We start from the raw sequence: 23923 nt of genomic DNA on the forward strand, positions 1-23923 counted from the left end.
ATAGATACTTTATCATCCCCGTAGGGAAATTCACACTTCCAGCAGTATCCTTGTGTTGATTATTAACAGATTAAGAGGATGGCCACGGGGTGCGGTGTTGTAGTTTAGCAACAGCAGAGTGGATGACGTCACACGCTAGGCCAAAATTTCGACGTCCCTGCGGCAGATGGAAATCTTTGTGCCCAGGGTTACACCACCTCGTGTTCACGTAGATAGCGAGTCCGCCTCCTCTCCGCTTCCCTCAGGCTTTTGTGTCTCTGTCTGCCCTAAAGCGCTGAAGCCGGGTAGCTCCACGTTAGCGTCCGGGATGCTAGACGTGAGCCATGTTTCCGTAAAACACTCCCTGTACGCTTTGATGTTTTTCACCAGCACAGCCAGTTCGTCGGTCTTATTTGGAAGAGAGTTTACATTTCCCATGATTACAGACGGTACCGAAGGCTTTTATCGCCTCTAGCTGCCAAATACTGTGTTTATTTCCAATGTTATCCACCATATGTTGTGGTATATAAACACGCACAGCATATAAGGCACACTTTCAATTTGCTTGCCAATTTGGGGTTATCAGAGGCACCTTGTGGTCCTAAAAACACAGTACTTTTGCTTAACAAGTCTTTTTTCTGTATTAAAATGTATTTTTGGGATAGGAGCAGCCTACCGGTACAGATGCCCAATGAGGAACTGCAGTGTCTTGTAGTGAGCAGTCGGCAGCTGCCTTAGAAGGTCCCTGAGCTTGAAGAGGACTCGGTTCAGCTCCACGCCGACCTGAGCCGGCATTATCGGGGAGGAGCTGAGACGGAATGCCTCCAAATCCTCAATTATTCCACTTTGGCTTTCTTTGGCCAAACCGATAAGCTCGTCGTAGTAGCGGTAAAGGATGAGCGGCTCTGGAAGCTGCAAAAAAAAAATACCAAGGAGCATATTCAGAAATTAATTTTGAGCTTAAAAACATTGTGAGACCATTGACTTGCCTGTCTCAGGTAGAGTTTGAGAACGTTGCTGATGTCGTGGGGGTAAAGGTCAGACATTTCAACCAAGTCCTTTCCGTTCTCAAATGCTTGGCACAGTTTTTCCACACGAGACTTGGCACCATTCAGGCGGTAGATACCCTTTTGATGACCAAGTTCCATAAGTAACTGAACCATAGTATTTATTCATATATAACGCACATTTTTTCCGACTAAAAAAAGAACTCAAAGTTTATGTGCATTTAGGTATATCACCATATTTGCGCAACAATTGAACAATGAAAGTAAAGAAAATATGTATTTGAAATCCCTGCTACTTTGCTATTTCTCCCACTTAGAAATTATGGAGGGGTCTGAAATTTTCATCATAGGTGCATGTCCACTGTGAGAGGGATAAACTAAAAAAATCCAGAAATCACAATACATGTTTTTTTTAACAATTTATTTGTGTGCAAATAAGTATTTGAACACCTGAGAAAATGAATGTTAATTTTTGGTACAGTAGCCTTCGTTTGCTATTACAGAGGTCAAACGTTTCCTGTAGTTTTTCACCGGGTTTGCACATACTGCAAGAGGGATCTTGGCTCACTCCTACACACCGAATTTCTCTAGATCTTCTCTAGGCCTAGATCAGTCAGGTACTGGGCTGTCTCCTTTTCTGTCTCTGACTCATCTCTTTCTCTCCTCCACTGTTTCTATCTATCTCTGTCTTTCTTTCTCACTTTCTTTCACACACGGAGTTTGAGCTGCCTCCAAAGATTTCCTGTTCAGGTCTGGAGACTGGCTGGGCCATGCTTGAACCTTGATATGCTTCTTACGGAGCCACTCCTTGGTTTTCCTGGCTGTGTGCTTCGGGTCGTTGTCGTGTTGGAAGACCCAGCCACACTCTGACTGAGAGAAGGAGGTTATTGCCCAAAATCTCACGGCCCCAGTCATCCTCTCTTTAATGCAGTGCACTCGTCCTGTCCCATGTACAGAATAACACCCCCAAAGCATGATGCTACCACCCCCATGCTTCAGAGTAGGGATGGTGTTCTTTGGATTGTACTCTTCATTCTTCTTCCTCCAAACACGCATAGTGGAATTATGACCAAAAAGTTCTATTTTGGTCTCATCTGTATCATCCAAATGGTCATATGCAAACTTAAGACGGACCTTGTCATGTGCTAGTTCAAGCAGGGGAACCTTTCGTGCCATGCGTTATTTCAAATCATGACATCTTAGTGTATTACCTACAGTGACCTTGGAAACAGAGGTCCCAGCTCTTTTTAGTTTATCTCTCACAATGGACATGCACCCACGATGAAAATTTCAGACCCCTCCATGATTTCCAAGTGTGAGAAATAGCAAAATAGCAGGCTGTTCAAATACTTATTTTCTTCACGGTATATCACTGACCATAATCAACCAGGAATTGCAACCAGAAATTACATCACACAAGACACCTATGGTCTATTTTTGGTAACAATATCAAAATCATTTGTATGAACGTTCTATAATGAATACGGTAATTCATGGTGGCTCGTGGATTTCCTCCCTAGCTTTGCCCACACTGAAATGTGAATCAATCATTGCTGTTTTGCGCAATTACCAAAATGTAGAGTTATGAAGTTTCAATTCTGTCTTCTTCGTATATTTAACAATATGTTGGTATTAGTTAGATGGCAACTCAGAGAGGAAACGTTTTGCATAAGACGCCTCTTTCAAGCTCAAAGCTGTATTTAGCTATACGAGAGACAAATGTTAGAAAACAGAAAGTCGTCCTGAAATAAAAAAAAAATTAAAAGGACGAGAAGGTAAACAATACTTTGGTGATGATGGTTTCTTCATTTTCCTTATGTTGAGGTTTTTGAGTTTTCCTTGCCCTCATGTTGGTTTCAGATCAGGGGATGGTGTAATAATAGTCTGTAATAATTAGTCTGTGCAATAACCTGTGCAGCCCTTTGAGACTCTTTGTGATTAAGGGCTATACAAATAAAAATGACTTGACTTGACATGAAGAACATTGGATGAATATTGTACAATTTTGTTTTGGTATTGTGTTTATAGTTGACAGTAAATTATTTTTATCATGACCGCACGTGTTCAACAACGTTCGTCACTAAGATTGCTGAAATTGAACAAGAACAAGTAAATCCAAAACTAAGAGTGCACGTTATCGTGCATCTTTTACGTCAGGTGTACAACTTATACAAGGTCTCTGCCCGGGTGGCCAGCAAGTTTTTCAAGAGAAAAAAAACCCAGCTGATTTTTCCATCAAATCAAACGTTTGCATTATTCTGATTTGGAAATATTTATTCCATTTGGAAATTCCGGAATTCTGGTTCGTTTAGCAATTTGCAAACTCAGCAGCCGATCAGAAGCCAGCATCAAATAACTTAGTGCTTACGGACTTTCCCGAACGCTATAAGGTCGTGCATTTGCATATCAATTTACAAAGTAGACGCACAGAGAACACAAGAAAAATGGATAAGTGGTTAGGAATCAAGCCAAAACCTCAGCCCCAGAAGAAAGATTCAAAAGAAGCTAACAAAATTGATGACGCTACAAAACGTAAACCTACATTAAAAGCATGGTGGAAAGAGGAGTTCACGTGGCTTGTAGCAGACGGCGCAACGCAAACATTGCATGAATGAAAATGAGTAAATACAGGTATATACTGATGGCAGATGGAAAACAGCGATGTCATATACATGCAATGAATGTTATAAGTAGATTTATAATAAACTTAATTTTAAAATGTTCTGTTATATATTCTGATTATCAATCCTTAATACTTTGCAACAATGTTTTTTTTTTTTTTGCGATGAGTCGTCATATTGTGTTTCAAGTTGAGAAAAATGGGGCAGGCGACTTTTCAGAGTTGTCTGCCCTGGTGTCCGCTAACTTTTTGTTATGAGTTTCAGACACTGACGTTATACACAAGTGTGCATTACACACGAGCAAGTATGGTACATCCAATCGTTTTTCTACATACCTTCACATTGAGCGCTCGGGTTTCGATTTCCGACGTGCATTTGCGGATAATGAAGGGAATGCCGTCCTGGCTGTTGTTTGCCGTCTGCATAAAGTCCACACCAAAGAGGTGAAGCTTCCTCTGGAGCTTCTTATGGCCGCACTGGATCGCCAAGCTCTCCAGGCACTTCTTGTGGCAAGCTAGTGAACACTGGAAAATATTTCAGTTCATCATTTGAAGAGTAATATAATCAGAATCGGCTTAATTGTTGACCAAACCCCTCTTTATTCTACGGAATACTTTGACAATTTTATAAAACAGAAATAAGTACCTCTTATAAATACCGTATTTTCCGCACTATAAGGCGCACCTAAAAGCCTTTATTTTTTTCAAAAGCTGACCATGCGCCTTATAATATAGTGCGCCTTATATATGGATCAATATTAAGTCGCAAAGTCTTGCAACTAAGGCAAGCAGCCGCCGACTAGATTTTCCCCCGAAGGCGAAGTCGTCCGCGGTGTATGCTGGGATTTATATACCGGCGTTTCATTTCCTAACCAATGTGTCAATCATCATTTGAATCAGTCACTATTGGCTAAAGTTATTCGGAGGTAAAGGGGGCGGATCCTTTTTGTCATTTACAGGCTCGCATAGGCTAAAGGGGCGAAACAAAGCCTGCAATTGGCCGAAAAAGATGAATGTGAATCACACGTTGGGTTGGACTACGGCATAGAGAAAACATTTTTTACTATTCTGTATTTGTAAATATTTGATTCTCCTGGATTTACTACACTCACGGTTGTAAGAAGACCATGGTTACGTATCATTATTGAACGTGATGGCTGCAAGAGAACTTAGGTAAGCTATGCGGCTTTATATTTTCCCGGTATCTTGTTTTAGAACGATCTTGATGTTTCTGTGATGAGTCTATTTTTAAACTCAATTCAATTCAAAGTGTTTATTGTCATATGTACAGTAAAGAACCCAGTTTCTCTGCACAATAAAATTCTTACTTTGCTGCCCACACAGTTGCCAGCAAAAAGTAAAATAGAAACTAAGGAATGGTTGGCATTTCTTGAATCTCAAGACTTTAACCTTCCGAATGATATTTGGAACGATGCATTTGAGTTATTGGTGACATCGTACAGACACTGTTTCCGTACATGTCTGAGACACGTATTTGCTTCTTTGCAAGCTTTTGGAATGTTAAGGGGGTAATAAGTTGGACCAAACTATCTGACTGTTTTGTCGACGTTCCCATTGTAGCGCCCTATAATCCGGTGCGCCTTATGCATGGAAAATATAGGACCAAAAACTATTTTTTGGGGGTGCGCCCTATAACCCGGTGCGCCTTATACTGCGGAAAATACGGTAATTAGACTCTGAAAAACCGTTTGAAATGTAAATGGTAAATGGTTTGCATTTAAATAGCGATTTTCAATTCACTGAAGACCTCTCAAAGCACTTTACAATGTGCTTCACACTTATTTAGAATAACCCAATAATGTAAAAGCATTCACTCAATTATGCATGGTACATTTGATTGATTAGAATACCTCAGCATAATATTGGAGATAAATAAACTATTATTGCCAGAGTCATTCCAAAACACCAATGACAATACAGTACATCATTGGGATGCACATCTCCGTTTAAAGACATTTTCACTTTACAGTGGGATGTTTTCGACCCCTTTTTACAGCATTTTGCCCTCTATGCCACATCAAGAACCAATTATTTCACAAACTCAAAAGTGTTAAAAATTTATGTTACGCAGTTTCAAGTGCTTATAAGTCCATAAGATGCTTATTGGTCGGACGTCATATAAAATGCTATTGGTTTGCCTCGTGGTATTATGAAAATGTTTATATGCTAATGACAAAATTACCTCCCACAATGCCTTCCTCCTCCTTCACTTCAAAATCTCTTCTGCCTTGTAAAGACTTTGCGAGTTAGTGAATACTATATTTTTTCCTAGCTATGGGTCCTGAGACATACAGTGATGGTAAAGAGGCGAGTAAATAACAAAAACACACTAACTATCATATAAATATGCATTTTTTCTAATATTGTAGGTTGAAAAATGTCCATGTATTTTACCTATCCTCACCTAGAGGGAATTGACATGATTGTTCACCATCTTGCTCCTACAGGTACACAAAAACCATCTGGCGAAAATAAACAATTAAAAAATAAAAACCTGTTTAATTATGACTTTGATTCCCCGCCGTTTGTCATAGAAAAAAAAATCTCCAGCTTCCCGTCTAACATAGAACTTAAAAAATGTGAACTTACTGCTATTATGTCTTTGCACAACTCAGATTACATAACGTAGCATCATTTCGAAATGGTTCTTAGACAAAAACATGAAACGACTCCTCTTCTGGTCAACCCTTCCAGGAAAACAAATTGGCCTTCTGTCTTCCAATCTTTTGAAGTAATGGGATGGAGACATTCCAAGATCCGAGGCGCTTGCATTCTTCCGTCACTTACTTGTCAAAACACCCAGGCAGTATTACATAACCCATTTCCGTGGAGAAAAAAAAACATCAATTAACCCTCTATTTCTCCTTTGTTCTTAGAGTTATATAATAAAAGTGGAAAGAATCTTGACCTCAAAAAGCAGTGGGGGACACCACTTCTTAGAATACTTCTTAGGTCGCTCGTTTCCACTGACTCTTTCCCCTAACTTGACACTGGGGGAATAGCCATCCATCCATCCATTATCTGCACCGCTTATCCTCAGTAGGGTCACGAGGGTGCTGGAGCCATCCCAGCTATCTTCGGGCAGTAGGCAGGGGACACCCTGAACTGGTTACCAGCCAGTTGCTGGGCACACAGGGACAGACAACTCATTCGCTCATTCCACCTCGGGACAATTTGGACCGGCCAAATAACCTGACATGCATGTTTTTGGAATGTGGGAGTAAACCGGAGAAAACCCACGCAAGCGCGGAAAGAACATGCAAACTCCACACAGGAAGGTTTGATCTCATGAGTGGTCCATTACTTTTTCATATGATAAAAAAAGCTTTTATGATGCATTAATTCTCCGGGACATTTCTTATGCACAAAGGGGCAGAAGCCCTTCCTGATTTCGATTCATTAAAGGGACAGTGTGTATTATTTGACCACTAAATGTCACTGTATTGTGTAGTGCAATCGAAAACAAGTGCTAAAAAGCACACAGAACAAAACAAATGTGACCAAAATAACTCTCAACATCTCTTTTCATTATTTTTGTTCAGCCTTTTGCGATGTTTTGGATTTTTGGGTACCCGTAGCAGCAACATAGTGGAAACGTATGTCGGCGCCCTCTAGGTGAGGCTCGTCTTAAGTAAATTAATAAACCTTAATTTATTTACTGTTTAAATCTAGGCTTAAAACACACTTCTATACCATAGCTAATGAATGAACTATGCTTCATGTTGACAATATCGGTGTATTAATTGTTATTGCACCATCCGTTGCAGTCTGGTCATCCTAAAAGGGGGATTACCTCATGTGTGGTCCGTTCTCAAGGTTTCCTCATTTTCCTCATGTTGAGGTTTTTGAGTTTTTCCTTGCCCTCATGTAAGTTTTAGATCAGGGCATGGTGGGATAATAGTCTGAGGTTTGCAATAATCTGTGGTCTGTGCAGCCCTTTGAGACTCCTTGTGATAAAGGGCTATACAAATAAACATGACTTGACATTACAATTATTTTACAATTAAATCAAATAAACTTTTTAAATGCCAACAAATTTAAAAACTGTTTAGCCAATCAGAATGCAGAACATTAAGCATGATGAAAATCCCTGAAGCAGTGAAACCGTAAAAGGTGAACCGCATTATAGCGAGGGATTACTGTATATCAGGGGTGTCAAACTCATTTTAACTACACGATAGAACAAACGTTCTGTCGTCGGCCAGACTAGTCGATTAGAAGGAAAAAAAAAGAGAAAAAGAAAAAAGAGAAAAGTAGAAGAAAGAAAGACAAAAGAGGGGGAGCGTGAAAAACAAAAGAGACAAAAAAAAAACTGTGAGAAAAGGGGAAAGAAAGAGAGGAAGAAAGAAATCCAAAGAGAAATAGAAAGTGAGAAGGGGAGAAAAGAGGACAGAAAGAGAGAAGGGGATAGAGAGAGAAGGGGAAAGGAAGAAGAACAAAAAAAAGTAAAAAGACACAGAGAGAAAAAGACAAAGAGTAACAAAGACAGAGAAAAATAGAGAGAAAGAGAGAGAGAGAGAGAGAGAGAAAGGGAGGAAGAGAGAGAGAGAGAAATACAAGTACAGCGTTTGTGAGAGCCACCTGGCTTCGGCAAAATCAAGTGGACATATTTCAACCTGCAGCTCGTTTTTCTCTTGCGCTTGTCTCGCGGGCCGGATTCAATCCCTTAGCAGGCCTGGTCCGGCCCGCGGGTTGCTTGTTTGACACCCCTGCTGTATATGATGTATCACGCATTTTTTACTATCATTTAAATCAATAATGGTTTTACACACTGTCCCTTGAAGAGTGTGGGGGAAAGGTTTACCTCCTCGCACTCGGCTCCCTGAAACGCTACCAGCCCGTCGCACTGTCGACACTTGGAGAGAGCCCGAAGTTTTCTCAACTTGTGTGACTGGGCAGCTTTCGACATCTGGGTGTTCCGAAAAGGCCGTGGGGAGCCGGCCGCCTCGATCGAAAGATCGCTTAAACCTGAAAGGTGACGGACAACTGAGTGAACTCATCCGAGATTTGAAATCGGTGCCGTGTTTTCGTTTGACGAACCATTATCGGAAGGAGATTGGGGCTCATCCAGGTCATCGGCAGAAGACATGGTGCCAGTGGAGGGCGATCTGGGCAGTCTCCTCGAGTCTCCTAGAAAGTATGACGATACACGCTCATAAATCCACACGGTATGCAGTCGCAAATCCATTTTGAGATCGTTTTACAACAGGGGTGTCAAACTCATTTTAACTTGGGGGCCACACAATAGAACAAACATACGGACTAGTAGATAAAAGACAAAGAAAAAGAGATAAAGAGATAAGAGAAAGAGGGAGGGAAAAGGAGAGAGAGGGAAAGAGCGTGAGAAACAAAAGATAAAAAGTCGTGAGAGAGGGGGAAAAGAAAGGCAGAGGAAGAAAGAAATCCAAAGAGAAATAGAAAGACAGGAGAGAAAAGAGAAAAGAAAGCGCGAAGGATATGAAGAGTGAAAGAGAAAAGGAAAAAAAGAAGTTACACCAAAAGATGTTAAAAGACACAGAGAGAGAGAGAGACAAAGATCAACAAAGGAAGAGAAAAAGAGAGACACAGAGAGTGAAAGAGGCAGAGAGAGTGGGAGAAAAGGGGTGGAAAAGAAAGAGAGGGAGAGAAATAAATACAAGTACAGTGTCTTTGTGAGAGGCACCTGGCTTTGGCAACATTGACATATTTCAACCTGCAGCTTGTTTTTCTCTGGCGCTTCTCTGAGTATTGTCTCGCGGGCCGGATTCAATCCCTTAGTGGGCCTGATCTGGCCCACGGGCCGCCTGTTTGATACCTGTGTTTTACAACAATGGGTCCCAAAAATGGTATTGAGCGAAGATTTATCGTGCTATAAACCAGGGCATGGGTGTCCATTCACCCATCCATCCATTATCTGCACCGCTCATCGTCAGTAGGGTCGCAGGGGTGCTGGAGCCCATGCCAGCTATCTTCGGGCAGTGGGCAGGGGACACCCCGAACTGGTTGCCAGCCAGTCACAGAGCACACAGGGACAGACAACTCTGTCTAGGGACAATTTGGACCAGCCAATTAACCTGACATGCATGTTTTTAAAATGTGGGAGGAAACCGGAGTGCCCGGGGGAAACCCACGCAAGCACAGGGAGAACATGCAAACTCCACACAGGAAGTTCGATCTCATGGCCTCAGAACTGCGCCGCCGTGCTGCCCTCACATTTTACAACAACAACAAACTTTTACTTAGAATGCTTAGATATAACAGAAGAACATAATAGAATTTGTTATCCTTGTAAAATTTGAAATGCAGAACAAAGTTGGCATTGGTCTCTGGTACCCTGTCTAAAAATAGTGTGACAATGAGATAAAATCTGCTGTGTTTTCACAAGTCGTTTGTATGACTGGTGGTCCATTGGTCTGGGTCTTGTAAAGACAACAGAACGTTTATGGAATTGCTTCTGATAATACCCAAATAATGTTATTTGGATATTATTTATTTCATTAATAGTGTTGATATTTAATTTCTGAAGCAGTGGTTAGCCCGTGTGCGGCACAGTTCTGAGGTCATGAGATCGAACCTCCTGTGTGGAGTTTGCATGTTCTCCCCGTGCTTGTGTGGGTTTCCTCCAGGCACTCCGGTTTCCTCCCACATTCCAAAAACATGCATGTCAGGTTAACTGGATGGTCCATATTGTCCCTAGACAGAGTTGTCTGTCCCTGTGTGCCCTGCAAGTGGCTGGCAACCAGTTCAGGGTTTCCCCTGCCCACTGCCCGAAGATACCTGGGATGGGCTCCAGCACCCCCGTGACCCTACTGAGGATAAGCGGTGCAGATGATGGATGGATGGATGAATGTGAAATGCAAGGGGAAATGTGTCTCTGGTACTGTGACTAAAGATAGCATGATAATGATAAAACCCAATGCCTTTTCATATGTCATCTATATCACTAGAACTTCAGTGGTAAGAGTTTGGGACTCTCACCGACAAGACCTTGGTTGAAATCCTGTTACCACCAAAAACGTGGATTCAGACTTTGAGTCATTTTTGGGGTTTAGAAAAATGAAAATGCACGTAGAAATTCTCCCTGATTTCGTTCAGGGGGCCGGACCAAATATGGAGGAGGGCCGTAATTTGAGGACTGATGCTTTAAACGTTTCCCTACCTGGGCTTGCACCGGGTGACCCCAGGGACCGGGACTCGCTGCTCCCTCCTCCACTTTCAGAGTCACTGCACATTCCTCCTCCCTGACTGGAATTCCAGTTCCGGATCCGAAGTGCTGCCATTTCAAAGAGAGATTCTCCTCAGTGGTTTGATTGCTTTTCAATCATCTTCAAAGTAAATCTGAAGGGTTGATAATACCTTGAATGTCAGTATGGCTGTTGGAGCGCCGCTCTGCGATCTTGGCTTGCTGGGCAGGGTTGGACCCGTCGTTCTCGTCTGTACTTAGGAAGTCGGATGTCAGGTGTCCGTGGAATGAATGACTGCCGCTTAGTGTGTGCTGGGAGAGTTGGATTCTACCGAAAAGAATAAGATGTTGGAAATTGTACAATGTTGCCATAATAAATAAGCTAGAACAGGGGGTCGGCAACCTATGACACGCGTGTCAGCAGTGGCACGTGAGGGGTTAACAAATGGCACGTGAGCGGACGGCAAAATAATAACGGTTATATTTAAAAAACGTGCATTTTTACCTGAAATTTAGACATTTTCAGTTGCGCGCCGTGTTTACGGTAGCGCCCGTCCTCCTCCTGCTTCGTGTGTGAGTATGTGTTTACGCGGCGCCTCGCAGAAGGGAGCTATGTGTTTTAACCCAGCCAACGAAACACACGCGCGCGATAAATGAACGAATCATGACGGCTCCTCCAACGAAAACATCTCGTTCTTTCCAGCAAGCGTGGACAGACGAATGGGGCTTTGTGAGAAAAATGACCGTGCTGTTTGTGCATTATGCCTCGAGAGCGTTGAACCTCGCACAGCAAGTGTTAAACGACGTTACGAGACGAAACATGAACATGAATTCAAGGATGAGTCTGACAAGACCGAGACATTAAAACACGCAGTGTCCAGGTATGGCCAATAAACACAGACCCTGAAAACCTTTGTCACCGCTAAAAACACCACCACTGAAGCAAGTTATCACATTGCTCACTGCATAGACAAGCACAGAAAACCATTTACTGATGGCAAATATTTTTAAGAAGCGTGAGTATATGCGTGTGTGAGCGTGTGCCTTCTGCTTTGCTGCCATTATTTCAAGTTTTTATATTTTCTGCAACAAGATATCATTGATGAATGGTATGGTAGCTGTCCATATCACTTGTTTTTGATTGTTGTTCATTGTTGATAAGAATGGTTGATTCTGGTTAATTCTTGTGGTAAAAAGTTGAAGTCATGGATGGCTACAGACCTTTCCACTTGCCTTTTCACATTCGATTTTTCGTTGATTGATGAACAAGAACCGGTGGAAGATAAATTGGTGAGTTATACGATTTCAATGTATATCCATGTTGTATATTTGGACTTGTGTAAAATTACAGCTCTGTTGGATATAAAACACACTGAAAAAAACACACTGCCACACTGATTTACAAGGAAATATGAAAGGGTTAGGGTTAAACGATTGCTGACCCCTGACCTAGTACATAAAAAAAGTAATCAAACCACAGATATCAGAACTTAAGCGAAACCCTGAGCCGGGACCGAATTTTAGCCCTTGTCGGGCCTAAAATTTTAATCAGCCCAAACTTCTCTATCGCCAAACTTTTTTTTTTTTTCAATGGATGAACGTTTATAAAAATGTATACTAAAACTATGTATGGACACTAAACTTGTCTCTCTGCCTCTCTCTCTCTCTCTCTTAAAGTGCCACACTAGATTCTTAAGGACAACTTGCTGCTGTGGTTTTTGGCCCAATTTTCAACCTGTCAAAATGACGCCTTATTAGAGACAGAGAGGAAAACGCAGAATGAGAGACAAAGAAACAAAGTGAGAAAGAAAGACAAAGAGAGATAGAAACAGTGTAGGAGAGAAACATGAGCCAGAGAAAGAGAGAAAAATGAGACAGAGATATGGTAAAATGTAGGGAAAAGGAAAAAGGGTGATAGAGAGAGAGAGAAGAGACAAAGCTACAGAGAGAGAGAGAGAGAGAGAGAGAGAGAGAGAAAAAAAACTGAGAAAAGAAAAAGCGGGGGGAAAAAAGCGAGACAGAAAAGGGAGACAGAAAAGACAGAAAAAGGAGACAGAGATCTAGTAAAATGCAGGGAAAAGGGAAGAAAGGTGAAAGAGACAGATACAGGGACAGAGAAAAGAGACAAAGCTACAGAGAGAGAGAAACAAAACTGAGTAAAGAAAAAGGAGGGGAAACGAATAAAGGGAAACAGACAAGTGAGACCAAGAGAGAGGGAGAAAAAAGAGAGTAAAAGAGAGACACAGACAGAGCGAGAAACAGAAAGACAAAGACACTGACAGACAGGGGATGCCAGACAGAGAGAAGAAGAGAAGAAGGGAGAAAGACAGCGAGAGGGAGAGAGATGAACAGATATACGGGACAGTGAAGGAGAGAAAGAGAGGAGACAGAGAAAGACAGAAAAAGGAGACAGAGATATAGTAAAATGCAAGGAAAAAGGATAAAGGGTGAAAGAGACAGATACAGGGACAGAGAAAAGAGACAAAGCTACAGAGAGAGAAAAAAAACTGGGAAAGGAAAAAAAAAGGGGGGGGACAAATAAAGGGAGACAGAAAAGTGAGACCAAGAGAGAGGGAGAAACAGAGAGAAGAAGAGAATAAGGGAGAAAGACAGCGAGAGGGAGAGAGATGAACAGATATACAGGACAGTGAAGGAGAGAAAGAGAGGAGATAGAGAGAGACAGAAAAAGGAGACAGAGATATAGTAAAATGCAAGGAAAAAGGATAAAGGGTTAAAGAGACGGATACAGGGACAGAGAAAAGAGACAAAGCTACAGAGAGAGAAAGAAAACTGGGAAAGGAAAAAGGGGGGAAAAAACAAATAAAGGGAGACAGAAAAGTGAGACCAAGAGAGAGGGAGAAACAGAGAGACAAAGACACTGACAGACAGGGGATAACAGACAGGGAGAGAGAGAGAGAGAGAGAGAGAGAGAGAGAGAGAAAGTGGGAGAAAGACAAAGAGAGAGAGAGAGGAACAGATATACAGGTACAGTTAAGGAGAGAAAGAGAGGAGACAGAGAAAAGAAACAGAGAAAAATACATGGGAAATGGGAAAAGGGCAAATACACAAAACATGGAGACAGAGAGAGACAAAGAAAGAGTGAAAAAGAGAGAGGTAGATAAAGACCAAGAGACTCACAGACTTCAGAAGGATTTTGAAGATATATTATGACCATACACGTTTCTTTTATGTCCCAAATCTCACCCCGCATTTGATGATTCGTGGGACTCTTGGGACAACCTCCGGACAAACTCCACATATCGAAGCCCGGGCTCGTAGAGCTTGGCGTTTTCACAAAGACCCTGGTGGTTGACAGGAAGTGACACAACCTGGGATTGCTGCAACTGGAACCAATTGACCGTGACCTAGAACACAAAGTTATCTTCTATGTGGTTCTCAAAGTAAAACTTAAAATACCGTAAATTCCGGACTATAGGGAGGAAGATGGGAACGGTTTACCGTGATTTCTAGATCTAAGGTATGTTTTTTTTAACAGACCCGTTAACTGTATTGCGAGCGTGTTGTTAGTAGCGTTTTGCTACCCTTCACAGGCACAGTTTGGGATGAAAGTAACAATATTATTATTAAAGCTTTGAAAACTCTCTCGGTGAACCATCTTTCTTTTTAAATATGTGTAACCATGTATAATATGTATTTGCAACTGTATATTTTTGTAATGTATTCATTTGTATTTATTTTGGACACTTGTTCTGATAAGTCTTGCACTGACCAATTAAAAAGAAGGGGCGTAACAGACGCGGGGGATGACGGGAAGTGGGGACCAGTAAAGGTGATTGTTTGTGGACACGGCAGACAAAAGTGGATATATATTTTTCCCACCCTTACCTTTGGATATATACACTTTTTTTCCTTGGATTACTTTTAACGGGACCTGGACTCTGCAGGTCTGCATCATATCTTAACTACTGGTATCATTTTTCGTTCGTTTTGCCGGCTGTGATTGTTGAACTGAATACTTTATGCTCAGTTAAAATCGCATTTGAGATACCATGATCATGAAGGATGTCAGATGTGGTTCTGAATTTGTATTGCCAACCATCTCGCGTCCCAGGGAGCATGGACTAAATGCCAGGGAACGGTGCATTCGCAATGATCGCAGCAAGGCTTTAGGGCTGGGACCTTAGCTTGGCCTTTTGGCTGAGAGTAAGTGTCCCGGCTCCTAGGCTTTGTAGCGTATTATGAACTGACCGATAACGGATAATGGATAATGAATAACGAAGATAGAACAATAACCCTTAAAAACCCCAAACCCCCTCAGTTAAAATCGCGGGACTCAAAGTAGGATTTGGGTTAATTTTGTGATTATGTTAAAAGTTTTAACGTGGGCGCACGCGGCTTATATACAGGTGCGGCTTGTGTAAGTACAAAAGCGGTTATCCTCTTAAAATGTGGTGGGTGCGGCTTATAATCAGGTGCACTCTATAGTCCGGAATTTACAGTAAATTAAGCACGTACAGCTTTCAGGGTAAGATCGCATTGGAAGATCATCTTTCTGAGCTGGGTGATGATGTCCCGCTTCGTATTGGCCAAATCAAGATTTTTGACCACAACGTCGGTCTGGCAAGCATCGCAGTGTGCCCTGGCCTCCTCAGCCTGCGATAGAAGGAGGGTGAAGGTTCGTGAAGGTTCCTCAATACAGAAGACCGTGGATTAAGAAGACATTTGTTTCCCAAACCAACCTTCTGCAAGGCCTCCTCTTCTAACCTGCGCCGCTTCTCCAATTGTTTGGCAGCAGTTGCTCCTCCGGTTCCTCCCATCTGCTCCCCCTCCAGACGGCTGGTCGACACCTTGGCCTTTTCGTACTCTTCCTGGCGCTGATCCTGCAGCAGCCGAGCCTTCTTCAGAGCACTGTCCGCCTCGTGCTTGAAAAAAAACAAAAAGATGATTATCAACCACACCTCCATTGACAATTGCTTAGCAAAGTCGAAAAATCACCAGCTTCTTTTGCTCTCTCTGCCACCGCTCTTTCATTTCTTTTCTCAGTTTGTCCAATTCATGTTTTCGCGTGATCAGAGGCTAGACGAAAACAAAAACGGTACTGAATATTTGTATGGCTTAGTCACTCAAAGACAAGAGGAAATTACCTGCATAAATTTGTTGCTTTGCAGCACTGCTGTGGTGCTGAGTACCAGCTTACTGTATTCGATGTCGTTTTTGAAAGCAGCCATGTAGATGTCCCGGAAAGGCATGAATTCCTTCATTACAAAGGAGAGACGGGAAATAGGTCAAACAAAGCGTTGGAATCCGAGCCGCAAAGTCTTGACTCACCTGTTGGCTTGCGAGAGCCTTTGCAGACTCAGCCATTTTGTTGTAGCTTTTTGCCAACTCGATATCTGTAAATACATGCAATATAGATAAATATGTATTTTTTAAATCAATATTTCTTTTAGCTGCCTTGAAATTTGTAAAATATGTGGAATATAATATGTGGGCAGCACGGCGGCGCAGTGGTTAGCGCGTGTGCGGCACAATTCTGAGGTCATGAGATCAAACCTCCTGTGTGGAGTTTGCATGTTCTCCCCATGCTCGCGTGGGTTTCCTCCGGGCACTCCGGTTTCCTCCCACATTCCAAAGACATGCATGTTAGTTTAATTGGCCGGTCCAAATTGTCCCTAGGTGTGAATGAGCGAGCGAATTGTCTGTCCCTGTGTCTCCTGCGACTGGCTGGCAAGCAGTTCAGGGTGTCCTCTGCCCACTGCCCGAGGATGGCTGGGATGGGCTCCAGCACCCCGCGACCCTACTGAGGATAAGCAGTGCAGATAATGGATGGATGTGGAATAAAACAGAAACAGTGGCAAAGACTTTTAGATAATAATAAGTATAATATCAGTTTTCATTGCTACGCAGATGACACTCAACTATATCTTCCTAAATTGTGGAAATTTGGAGTCCTGCCTAACTGAGATAAAATAATGGATGTCACTCAACGTCTTGCGCCTCAACTCTAAAAAGACCGAAATGCTAGGTATTGGTCCATCTAAATGCCGTGACTTGTTCTCAAAAACAGCTCTGAAAATTGACAAATGCAATATCACCCAGAGTGACTAAGTCAAAAATTTAGGTGTCATATTGGACCCCGATCTGTCCTTTCAAACACACGTTAAGAATATTACTAGAACAGCTTTTTTCCATCTTCGCAACATTGCTAAAATTCGCCCTATGCTGTCTCAGTCGGATGCGGAGATTATAATTCATGCGTTTGTTACCTCCCGTCTCGATTACTGTATTGCACTACCAGGGTTGGGTAGGGTTACTTTAACTTGATTACTTTCAATGACTTTTGGATTGCTCCAATACCAAATATGCTAATAAAAGACAAAAGAAACTAAATATGAATAAAATGATGACTCACAACACGTGGTAAGCTTTCTCTCCTGGCTTTGATCTCTTTGATCTCCGGCAAAACGAACATAAAATGCGACAGAAACAAAATGAAAATAAATCCAAACAGCTTGCCAACATCATTTTTGCCGTTTCATGTATTCCGTTACTCCCCAAGCCTGCACAAAATTTAGTCATTTGATTCATATTTAGTTTCTTTTGTCTTTTATTAGCATATTTGCTATTGGAGTCATCCAAAAGTAATTGAAAGTAATCCAGTTAAAGTAACCCTACCCAACCCTGTGCACTACTCTCCGGTCTCCTGAAGTCCAAAATCAAGAGCCTTCAGCTGGTACAAAATGCTGCAGCGAGGCTTTTAACTAAGACAAGAAAGTTTGCTTTGGCTCCGTGTTAGCTTAAGATGCGATTTGAAGGTTCTGTTTGTAGTATACCAAATCGTGCAAGGACTTGCTCCCTCATATCTTTCAGATTCAATTTCCCCTTATGTTCCGGTCCGGAATCTTGGCTCTGAAAATGCTGGTCTACTAGTGATCCCAAGAGCCAAGAAGAGATCCACAGGTTCGAGAGCCTTTTCCATCCGGGCCCCAGTGCTGTGGAATGCTTTTCCCCCTGAGATTCAATCTGCAACCTCAGTGGAACTGTTTAAATCTAGGCTTGAAACACACTTATATTCTATAGCATATGAATAACCTATATTTTATGTTGACAGTATCAGGGTATGGTGTCATAAGAGTCTTGAGTTTGCAATAGTCTTTGATTTGTGCAGCCCTTTGAGACTCTTTGTGATTTAGTGCTATACAAATAAATATGACTTGACTTGACTAGATGAAGCCAAGTCATAGCGGTAGTCATCCGCACATAAAACATTAGCTACAGAGGATGTGCTAAAGACAAACATTTTCTCAGCTAGCTTGATAATGCACACATTGTACGGTTTTACACAGGGGGCCATGTGTCACCGAGCTGACCGTGATACTGACTAAGTATGACAGTAACACCATTCATTAACCGACCGGCAGAAAATAAAATTCACATGCTGCGTTCTCATCCTGAAGCAGGGCTCTCAGATAAGAGTATAAAAATCCCTGAAAGTCTGACCTTGATTTAATCACCTAATTTCTACAATAGTTTCTACTAAATGTTTTGTTTCACCAACAAGATGTACAAAATTATATAGTTGTTTATTATCTGGCAAACAACCATAACCTTGTCATGTGTACAAAAGAGAGATTTTTTTTTTGCATAAAAAGTTATGTAAAAATAGAAAATGAAGCAAAAAATAACAACATTCAGCAGTGATCATGATCAAAATAAAGAAGAAACTAATTGAAAAAAACGGACAAAAATTCACTTTTTTGGATTACTCTTGGTGTTATTTGCTGTTGATGCAATACAAAGTAAGATAGGTTAACTACCATTATTATTCGGGAATTTACAGTAAGGCAGTGTTTTTCAACCAGTGTGCCGTGAGACCTTGTCTCGTGTGCCACTGGAATTTTCCCAATTTTATCTTTCTGAAAAATCAGGCCATTATTCAGTATTTTTGCATTCTTCAGACAAGGAATTGTAATAGTCATCCATATCAGTAGGTGGCAGTAGATTTTTATATACAGTGGAACCTCGGTTTTCGAACGCCTCTCAGTTCGAACAAATTGGTTCTCGACCAAAAATTTCGAGAAATTCTTGCTTCGCTTTTCGTTCAAAAAAATCGGAGTTCGAACGCCGGTACGCTAGGGGCGATACTGAGCGGCGTACGGGTGTAGATTGCCCCCACCCCTCGTGAAGAACTGTTATGACGTGCGCGCGCACTTCATTTTGCTTTCGCTTTAGATATCGGTGAACGGAGTGTTTTAGCCCCTAATTATGCTTCCGAAGGAGGTCGGTGCAAGCAGCAAAGTTGCTACAGGTGAAAAAAGAAGAGTAGTGCGTACAACTATTGCATTTAAGAAATAAATAATAGCAAAATATGAAGAAGGTGTGCGAGTTTCCGATCTTGCTATACATACAGCATGGCTTCTGCTGAGCACCACAAAGGTAAGAAATCCTATTCATCATTCTTTTCTTTATCCTTTAACCGCTCACCACTTTTTGTGGAGACCCGGGTGCTAAATGACGTGTAAACGACCTGATTTTTTTAGTTGTACGCGTTCATGTTAGCGTAATCTTTCGTACGGAAGATTACGCTAACGCGAACGTACGATTAGCCTAGGTTAGCTTCATATTTACGTGCATGGTAAGCGTTCAGGGGTGTTGGAACGGATTAAAATGATTTTACATTACTTTTAATGGGAAAAACGATTTTCGGTGATCGACCAAATCGGTTTTCGAACAGGGTTCTGGAACGGATTATGGTCGAGAACCGAGGTTCCACTGTACTAATTATCTGCTCATGAGGTAGCACAGTACATTTAATAACTTCATTTGTTTAACAAAGAGGTTCAAGATTGCACTGTAAAAAATATAAACAAAAATAAAGCACGTCATTCTTTTTTATTTTAAGTATAATTTTCTTCTTTTTATATACTAATTATCTGCTTATGAGGTAGTACAGTGAAATATTTGACATAACTTCAATTTCAAACATTTTCAACGGACGGTGTGCCTCGGAACTTTTTAATACAAAAAAGTGTACCTTGTTTCAAAAAGGCTTGAAAAACACTGGGTTAAACTACCGTTATTATTCGGCAACATACAGTACCGCTTTCTTTTCATTCTTTAATCATTAGAGGCACAGGGTTTATTAAATCAAATTTAGTGACATGCTTGGCTCATAATCCACTAAAAACACACAGCCTACACATAGGGCTTCTTTCAAAAAAGTGCCCAACTGGAAATGTATTATTCTTTAATGCTATTAAACAGCTTACCAGGGAAAAGCCTTTAGAAATGTTGCACCAATATACAGTTCATTTATTCAATTTCATTTTTGAAAAGACTTGCACCCAAAATATCTTACTGTCCTGTTAACAGCCCCTGAAACACACCGTTGACAGATCACTTATTAGAAACACGCTTTGTTGACATTTTTACTTTTAAACTACAATGAGGACGAGATACTGGGAGGAATTCTGCAGTTTACGTTTATTCTTTAGGTCATACCCAAATGGTACTTGACGAAAAAAAACATACCGTAAATTCTGGACTATAGAGCGCACCTGATTATAAGCCGCACCCACCACATTTTAGGAGGATAACCGCTTTTGTACTCACACAAGCCGCACCTGTATATAAGCTGCATGCGCCCACGTTAAAATCAGCAACACAACTACATGAGTTAACCCAAAACTGAGTATACAGTATTCAGTTTAACAACCACAGCCGACAAATGACTGGAAAATGATACCGGTAGTTAAGATTTGATGCAGACCTGCAGAGTCCAGGTCCCGTTAAAAGTAATCCAAGGAAAAAAAGTGTATATTTCCAAAGGTAAGGGTGGGGAAAATATTTATCCACTTTTGTCTGCCGTGTCCACAAACAATCACCTTTACCGGTCCCCACTTCCCATCATCCCCGCGTCTGTTACGCCCCTTCTTTTTAATTGGTCAGTGCAAGACTTATCAGAATAAGTGTCCAAAATAAATACAAATACATTACAAAAAATATACAGTTGCAAATACATATTATACATGGTTACACATATTTACAAAGAAAGACGGTACACCGAGAGAGTTTTCAAAGCTTTAATAATAATATTATAACTTTCATCGCAAACCGTGCCTGTGAAGGGTAGCAAAACGCTACTAGAAACACGCTCGCAACACAGAAAATGACTCTGTTAAAAAAATATACGGCACCTGTAGAAATCACGGCAAACCGTCCTCATCTTCCTCCTAATAACTGACGTCATCAAAGTCGTCTTCCCCAGTATTGGAAAGAGGCTTTATCATGTAGACGTCGTCCCACGCTCCCTTATTCAAAAACAAGCTAGCAACACGCACGCAAGGTAAAGTACGTGCAGTAGCTCTGTTTCCTTCTTTATCGGACTGCTCGATTGCGATTAGCTTGTAAGCAACGTCATGCGTTATGTTCCTTGAACTCGAGCGCCGCTGGCGGCTGTTAGAAAAATTACATAAATTGGCCGCATCACTGAATAAGCCGCAGGGTTGAATGTTTGGGAAAAAAAGTAGTGGCTTATAGTCCGGAATTTACGGTAGTTTCCTTGGAAAAGGCTTAAAAAATGAGTTATAGAGCTCAAACTTGAACTCTGGTCAAATGTTCCAGTTTAAAACCCACAATATACCTCATGCACGTGAAACTAAAGATAAAGACATATCGTAAAGATACCGATGCTAACTTGACCAACTTCAAATATTTCTGAGTGACTGCAGTTTTGCACCTAGAACACAGCCAACCCGCAATCCTTCTTGGACTCACCCATGTTAAGACGTTTCTCCACCCAGCCCAACACTTCCTTGGTGTATTTAGACCAGGCCTTGGCGTAGCGCAATGCCGACTCCACCCCGTTGTCCTGCTTCTGCAGCGTCTTATCCACGTCTTCGACTCGAAGCGACGGTGCTGTGACAATCACAGGAACTGCACGAGTGAGGTTGTAAAAGAGGAACTTATACATGATAAGGATGCTCGTAATACTTCTCAGCATTACGCGCTTGGTAATATCTGTGAACCAGAAGGCATAACCCGCAATGACCTTGACGCAAATGCGGGCTAATACGAGTGGATGATCATTACAGCCGCCCGAGTAATGCATGGATTTATAAGTAGTCTCCACTACTTGATATTGGTGCCACACAGACTTAGAATATCTCCAGTACAGAGAATAATAAGCAGAAATTGCACTAAGCAATAACGATTTTTTTCCAGACCCCAAAATTGGCCAGAAAATTGATCGTGCGCCTAATAATCCGGTGCGTTTTATATGCGCACAAAATTTGTAATACATTACCACATTTATGCAGTTATTGATCAATCAATAAATGTTATCGCTGATTACAATTGCATAACAATGGTGGCAACAGGGATCAAACCAGTTAACAATGGTAAGAGCACCAATTCCTAACCACCAGGCCGCTTGGGACGTGGATGATTGTTCACAATTGCAAAACATTAAACACAACAGAAGTTGGACCCAAATAGCAACAGGGTGCACCGGATTCTATCCACTAGACCCCTAGTGATAGAGACGATGAAAAATCATTAGATCTTAACTCTATCTATCTATCTATTTACCTTGGTCATATCCCTCAAGAGGGTTGACCGACAGCAATAGAAACACATAAAATAACAAAGAAAATAAAAGAAAAAGAAAATAAAAGGGAAAAAATTGAGAAAAACATACACAAAAATCTTTGGACCATGGGCAACCCAAATGCCCAAACACCCACAAGTTAAGTACTCGGCACCTAAGTTGGTCATGCTTTTGTCCCTCCAGAGGAAACGGGACACAAGAAAGCGGCCATGTCACTCGGGTCAGGGTGGCACAACACACTGTTCTGTTCAACAGCTTTCACTGGTTTACCCCTGCCACATCATACAGGTGCCCTGCCCATCCCTTAGAATGCGTCTAAACATGCCACTATCCTTTTACAACACCTCTCCACTCATTACTATCAACAACAATCCCGGTTCAAAGATATGTTAGAGTAGAGAGAAGGTTATCTCACTTTTTTCAGCTCAAACTAAGCATTGTACGTGACAAACGTTTCGAATATGTGCGGCCATGCGTATCTTTATGTTTCAGGACAACCAAAACACTTCCCACAATGCCGTTCTCTTCATTCAGTTCAGAACGACCAACTTACTTCCCACAATTCCTTGCTCGCCATTCAGATCAGAATGACCAACTTACTTCCCACAATTCCTTGCTCGTCATTCAGTTCAGAATTCCATGTGCTCCGTAAAGACTTTGCAGGTTCGCAGTACCACGGAGCGGTTTAATGTCTGACACTATTTTTGTGTCCCGGCCCAAAAATAACATCAACAATTTGGTACAGTGACTAAAAAGTGTGATGATGATATAACAACATGCCTCACCATGTGTCATCTGTATCTCTAGGGGTGGGGTCTGGCGGACTCCACTTGGGTTTGATCCCAATGTTACACAATCGTTATCAGCGGTATATTCTGACCAATTAATCAATGCGCAACATGGCACTTTTTTAGCTTTTGTGCAACCCTAGCCCTTAAAGAAGTTTTAATTCCATGCACCTTATAGTCAGATGCGCCTAATAAATGAACAAAAATAAAGTGCGGAAAATAGGATACAATGTTTGTGTTGAATAGAACTGTCTTACCTGGCGGATCATCTTTCTCAGAGCCGGATCCTCCAGATTCCAAGGGCAGGTTGTCAAAAGACTGTAACCAGATAAACAAACAAAAAAAAAAACACTTCAAGAAAGAAATCTTCGAGATCAACACATATTTTGGCACCAAAATCATCAGTTCAGACTAGTAGGAAACCGACTGCTTTAAAATGGAATCAACCCACAAACACAAATGAAATTACTCATCAGTTTCTACAGGTTTAAAAACAAACTTATCGTACAAAATGATTCTACGAGTTAAAAATAATGAGAAAAAAAATCTATTTTTGGACACTTCTTAACCTTAAATTTGAAAAATTGTTTATATAAGTACAAGGCACTGAAAATATATCTTAATCGTCTTTGGTACAGAATGGTTTCATGTTTTTGTGCAGAAATGATTCCAAGAAACTGTCATTATACCATACTTACCATACCATACACAGGATAGGATATTGAGATCATACTAATATTTTCTTCCTGTAGTCAAGATTATTAAAATCTGATGATT

The 23923-nt window shown here is 41.3% G+C and overlaps 1 protein-coding gene across 3 annotated transcripts in view; it reads right to left on the reverse strand.

The window, feature by feature from the left end:
• The window catches only part of arhgap29a (Rho GTPase activating protein 29a), a 66211-nt gene that overhangs the window by 3767 nt on the left and 38521 nt on the right, over nucleotides 1-23923 (reverse strand). For 2 of the 3 annotated variants that reach the window (XM_088322531.1, XM_088322533.1), the window contains 15 exons: nucleotides 23404-23464; nucleotides 21527-21667; nucleotides 16079-16143; nucleotides 15895-16005; nucleotides 15746-15826; nucleotides 15490-15672; nucleotides 15266-15403; nucleotides 13994-14154; nucleotides 10963-11120; nucleotides 10766-10879; nucleotides 8668-8757; nucleotides 8432-8595; nucleotides 3943-4131; nucleotides 969-1106; nucleotides 656-891 (listed from right to left, as the gene is read on the reverse strand). In XM_088322531.1, the coding sequence (XP_088178657.1) occupies nucleotides 656-891; nucleotides 969-1106; nucleotides 3943-4131; nucleotides 8432-8595; nucleotides 8668-8757; nucleotides 10766-10879; nucleotides 10963-11120; nucleotides 13994-14154; nucleotides 15266-15403; nucleotides 15490-15672; nucleotides 15746-15826; nucleotides 15895-16005; nucleotides 16079-16143; nucleotides 21527-21667; nucleotides 23404-23464 (2030 nt within the window). The remainder of the gene's footprint in view (nucleotides 1-655; nucleotides 892-968; nucleotides 1107-3942; nucleotides 4132-8431; nucleotides 8596-8667; nucleotides 8758-10765; nucleotides 10880-10962; nucleotides 11121-13993; nucleotides 14155-15265; nucleotides 15404-15489; nucleotides 15673-15745; nucleotides 15827-15894; nucleotides 16006-16078; nucleotides 16144-21526; nucleotides 21668-23403; nucleotides 23465-23923) is intronic. The other variant, XM_088322532.1, reaches the window with a different exon arrangement.

Source organism: Urocampus carinirostris, chromosome 18 (genome assembly GCF_059441175.1).
Source record: "Urocampus carinirostris isolate Australia breed hairy pipefish chromosome 18, RoL_Ucar_1.0, whole genome shotgun sequence".
Lineage (NCBI taxonomy): Eukaryota > Metazoa > Chordata > Actinopteri > Syngnathiformes > Syngnathidae > Urocampus > Urocampus carinirostris.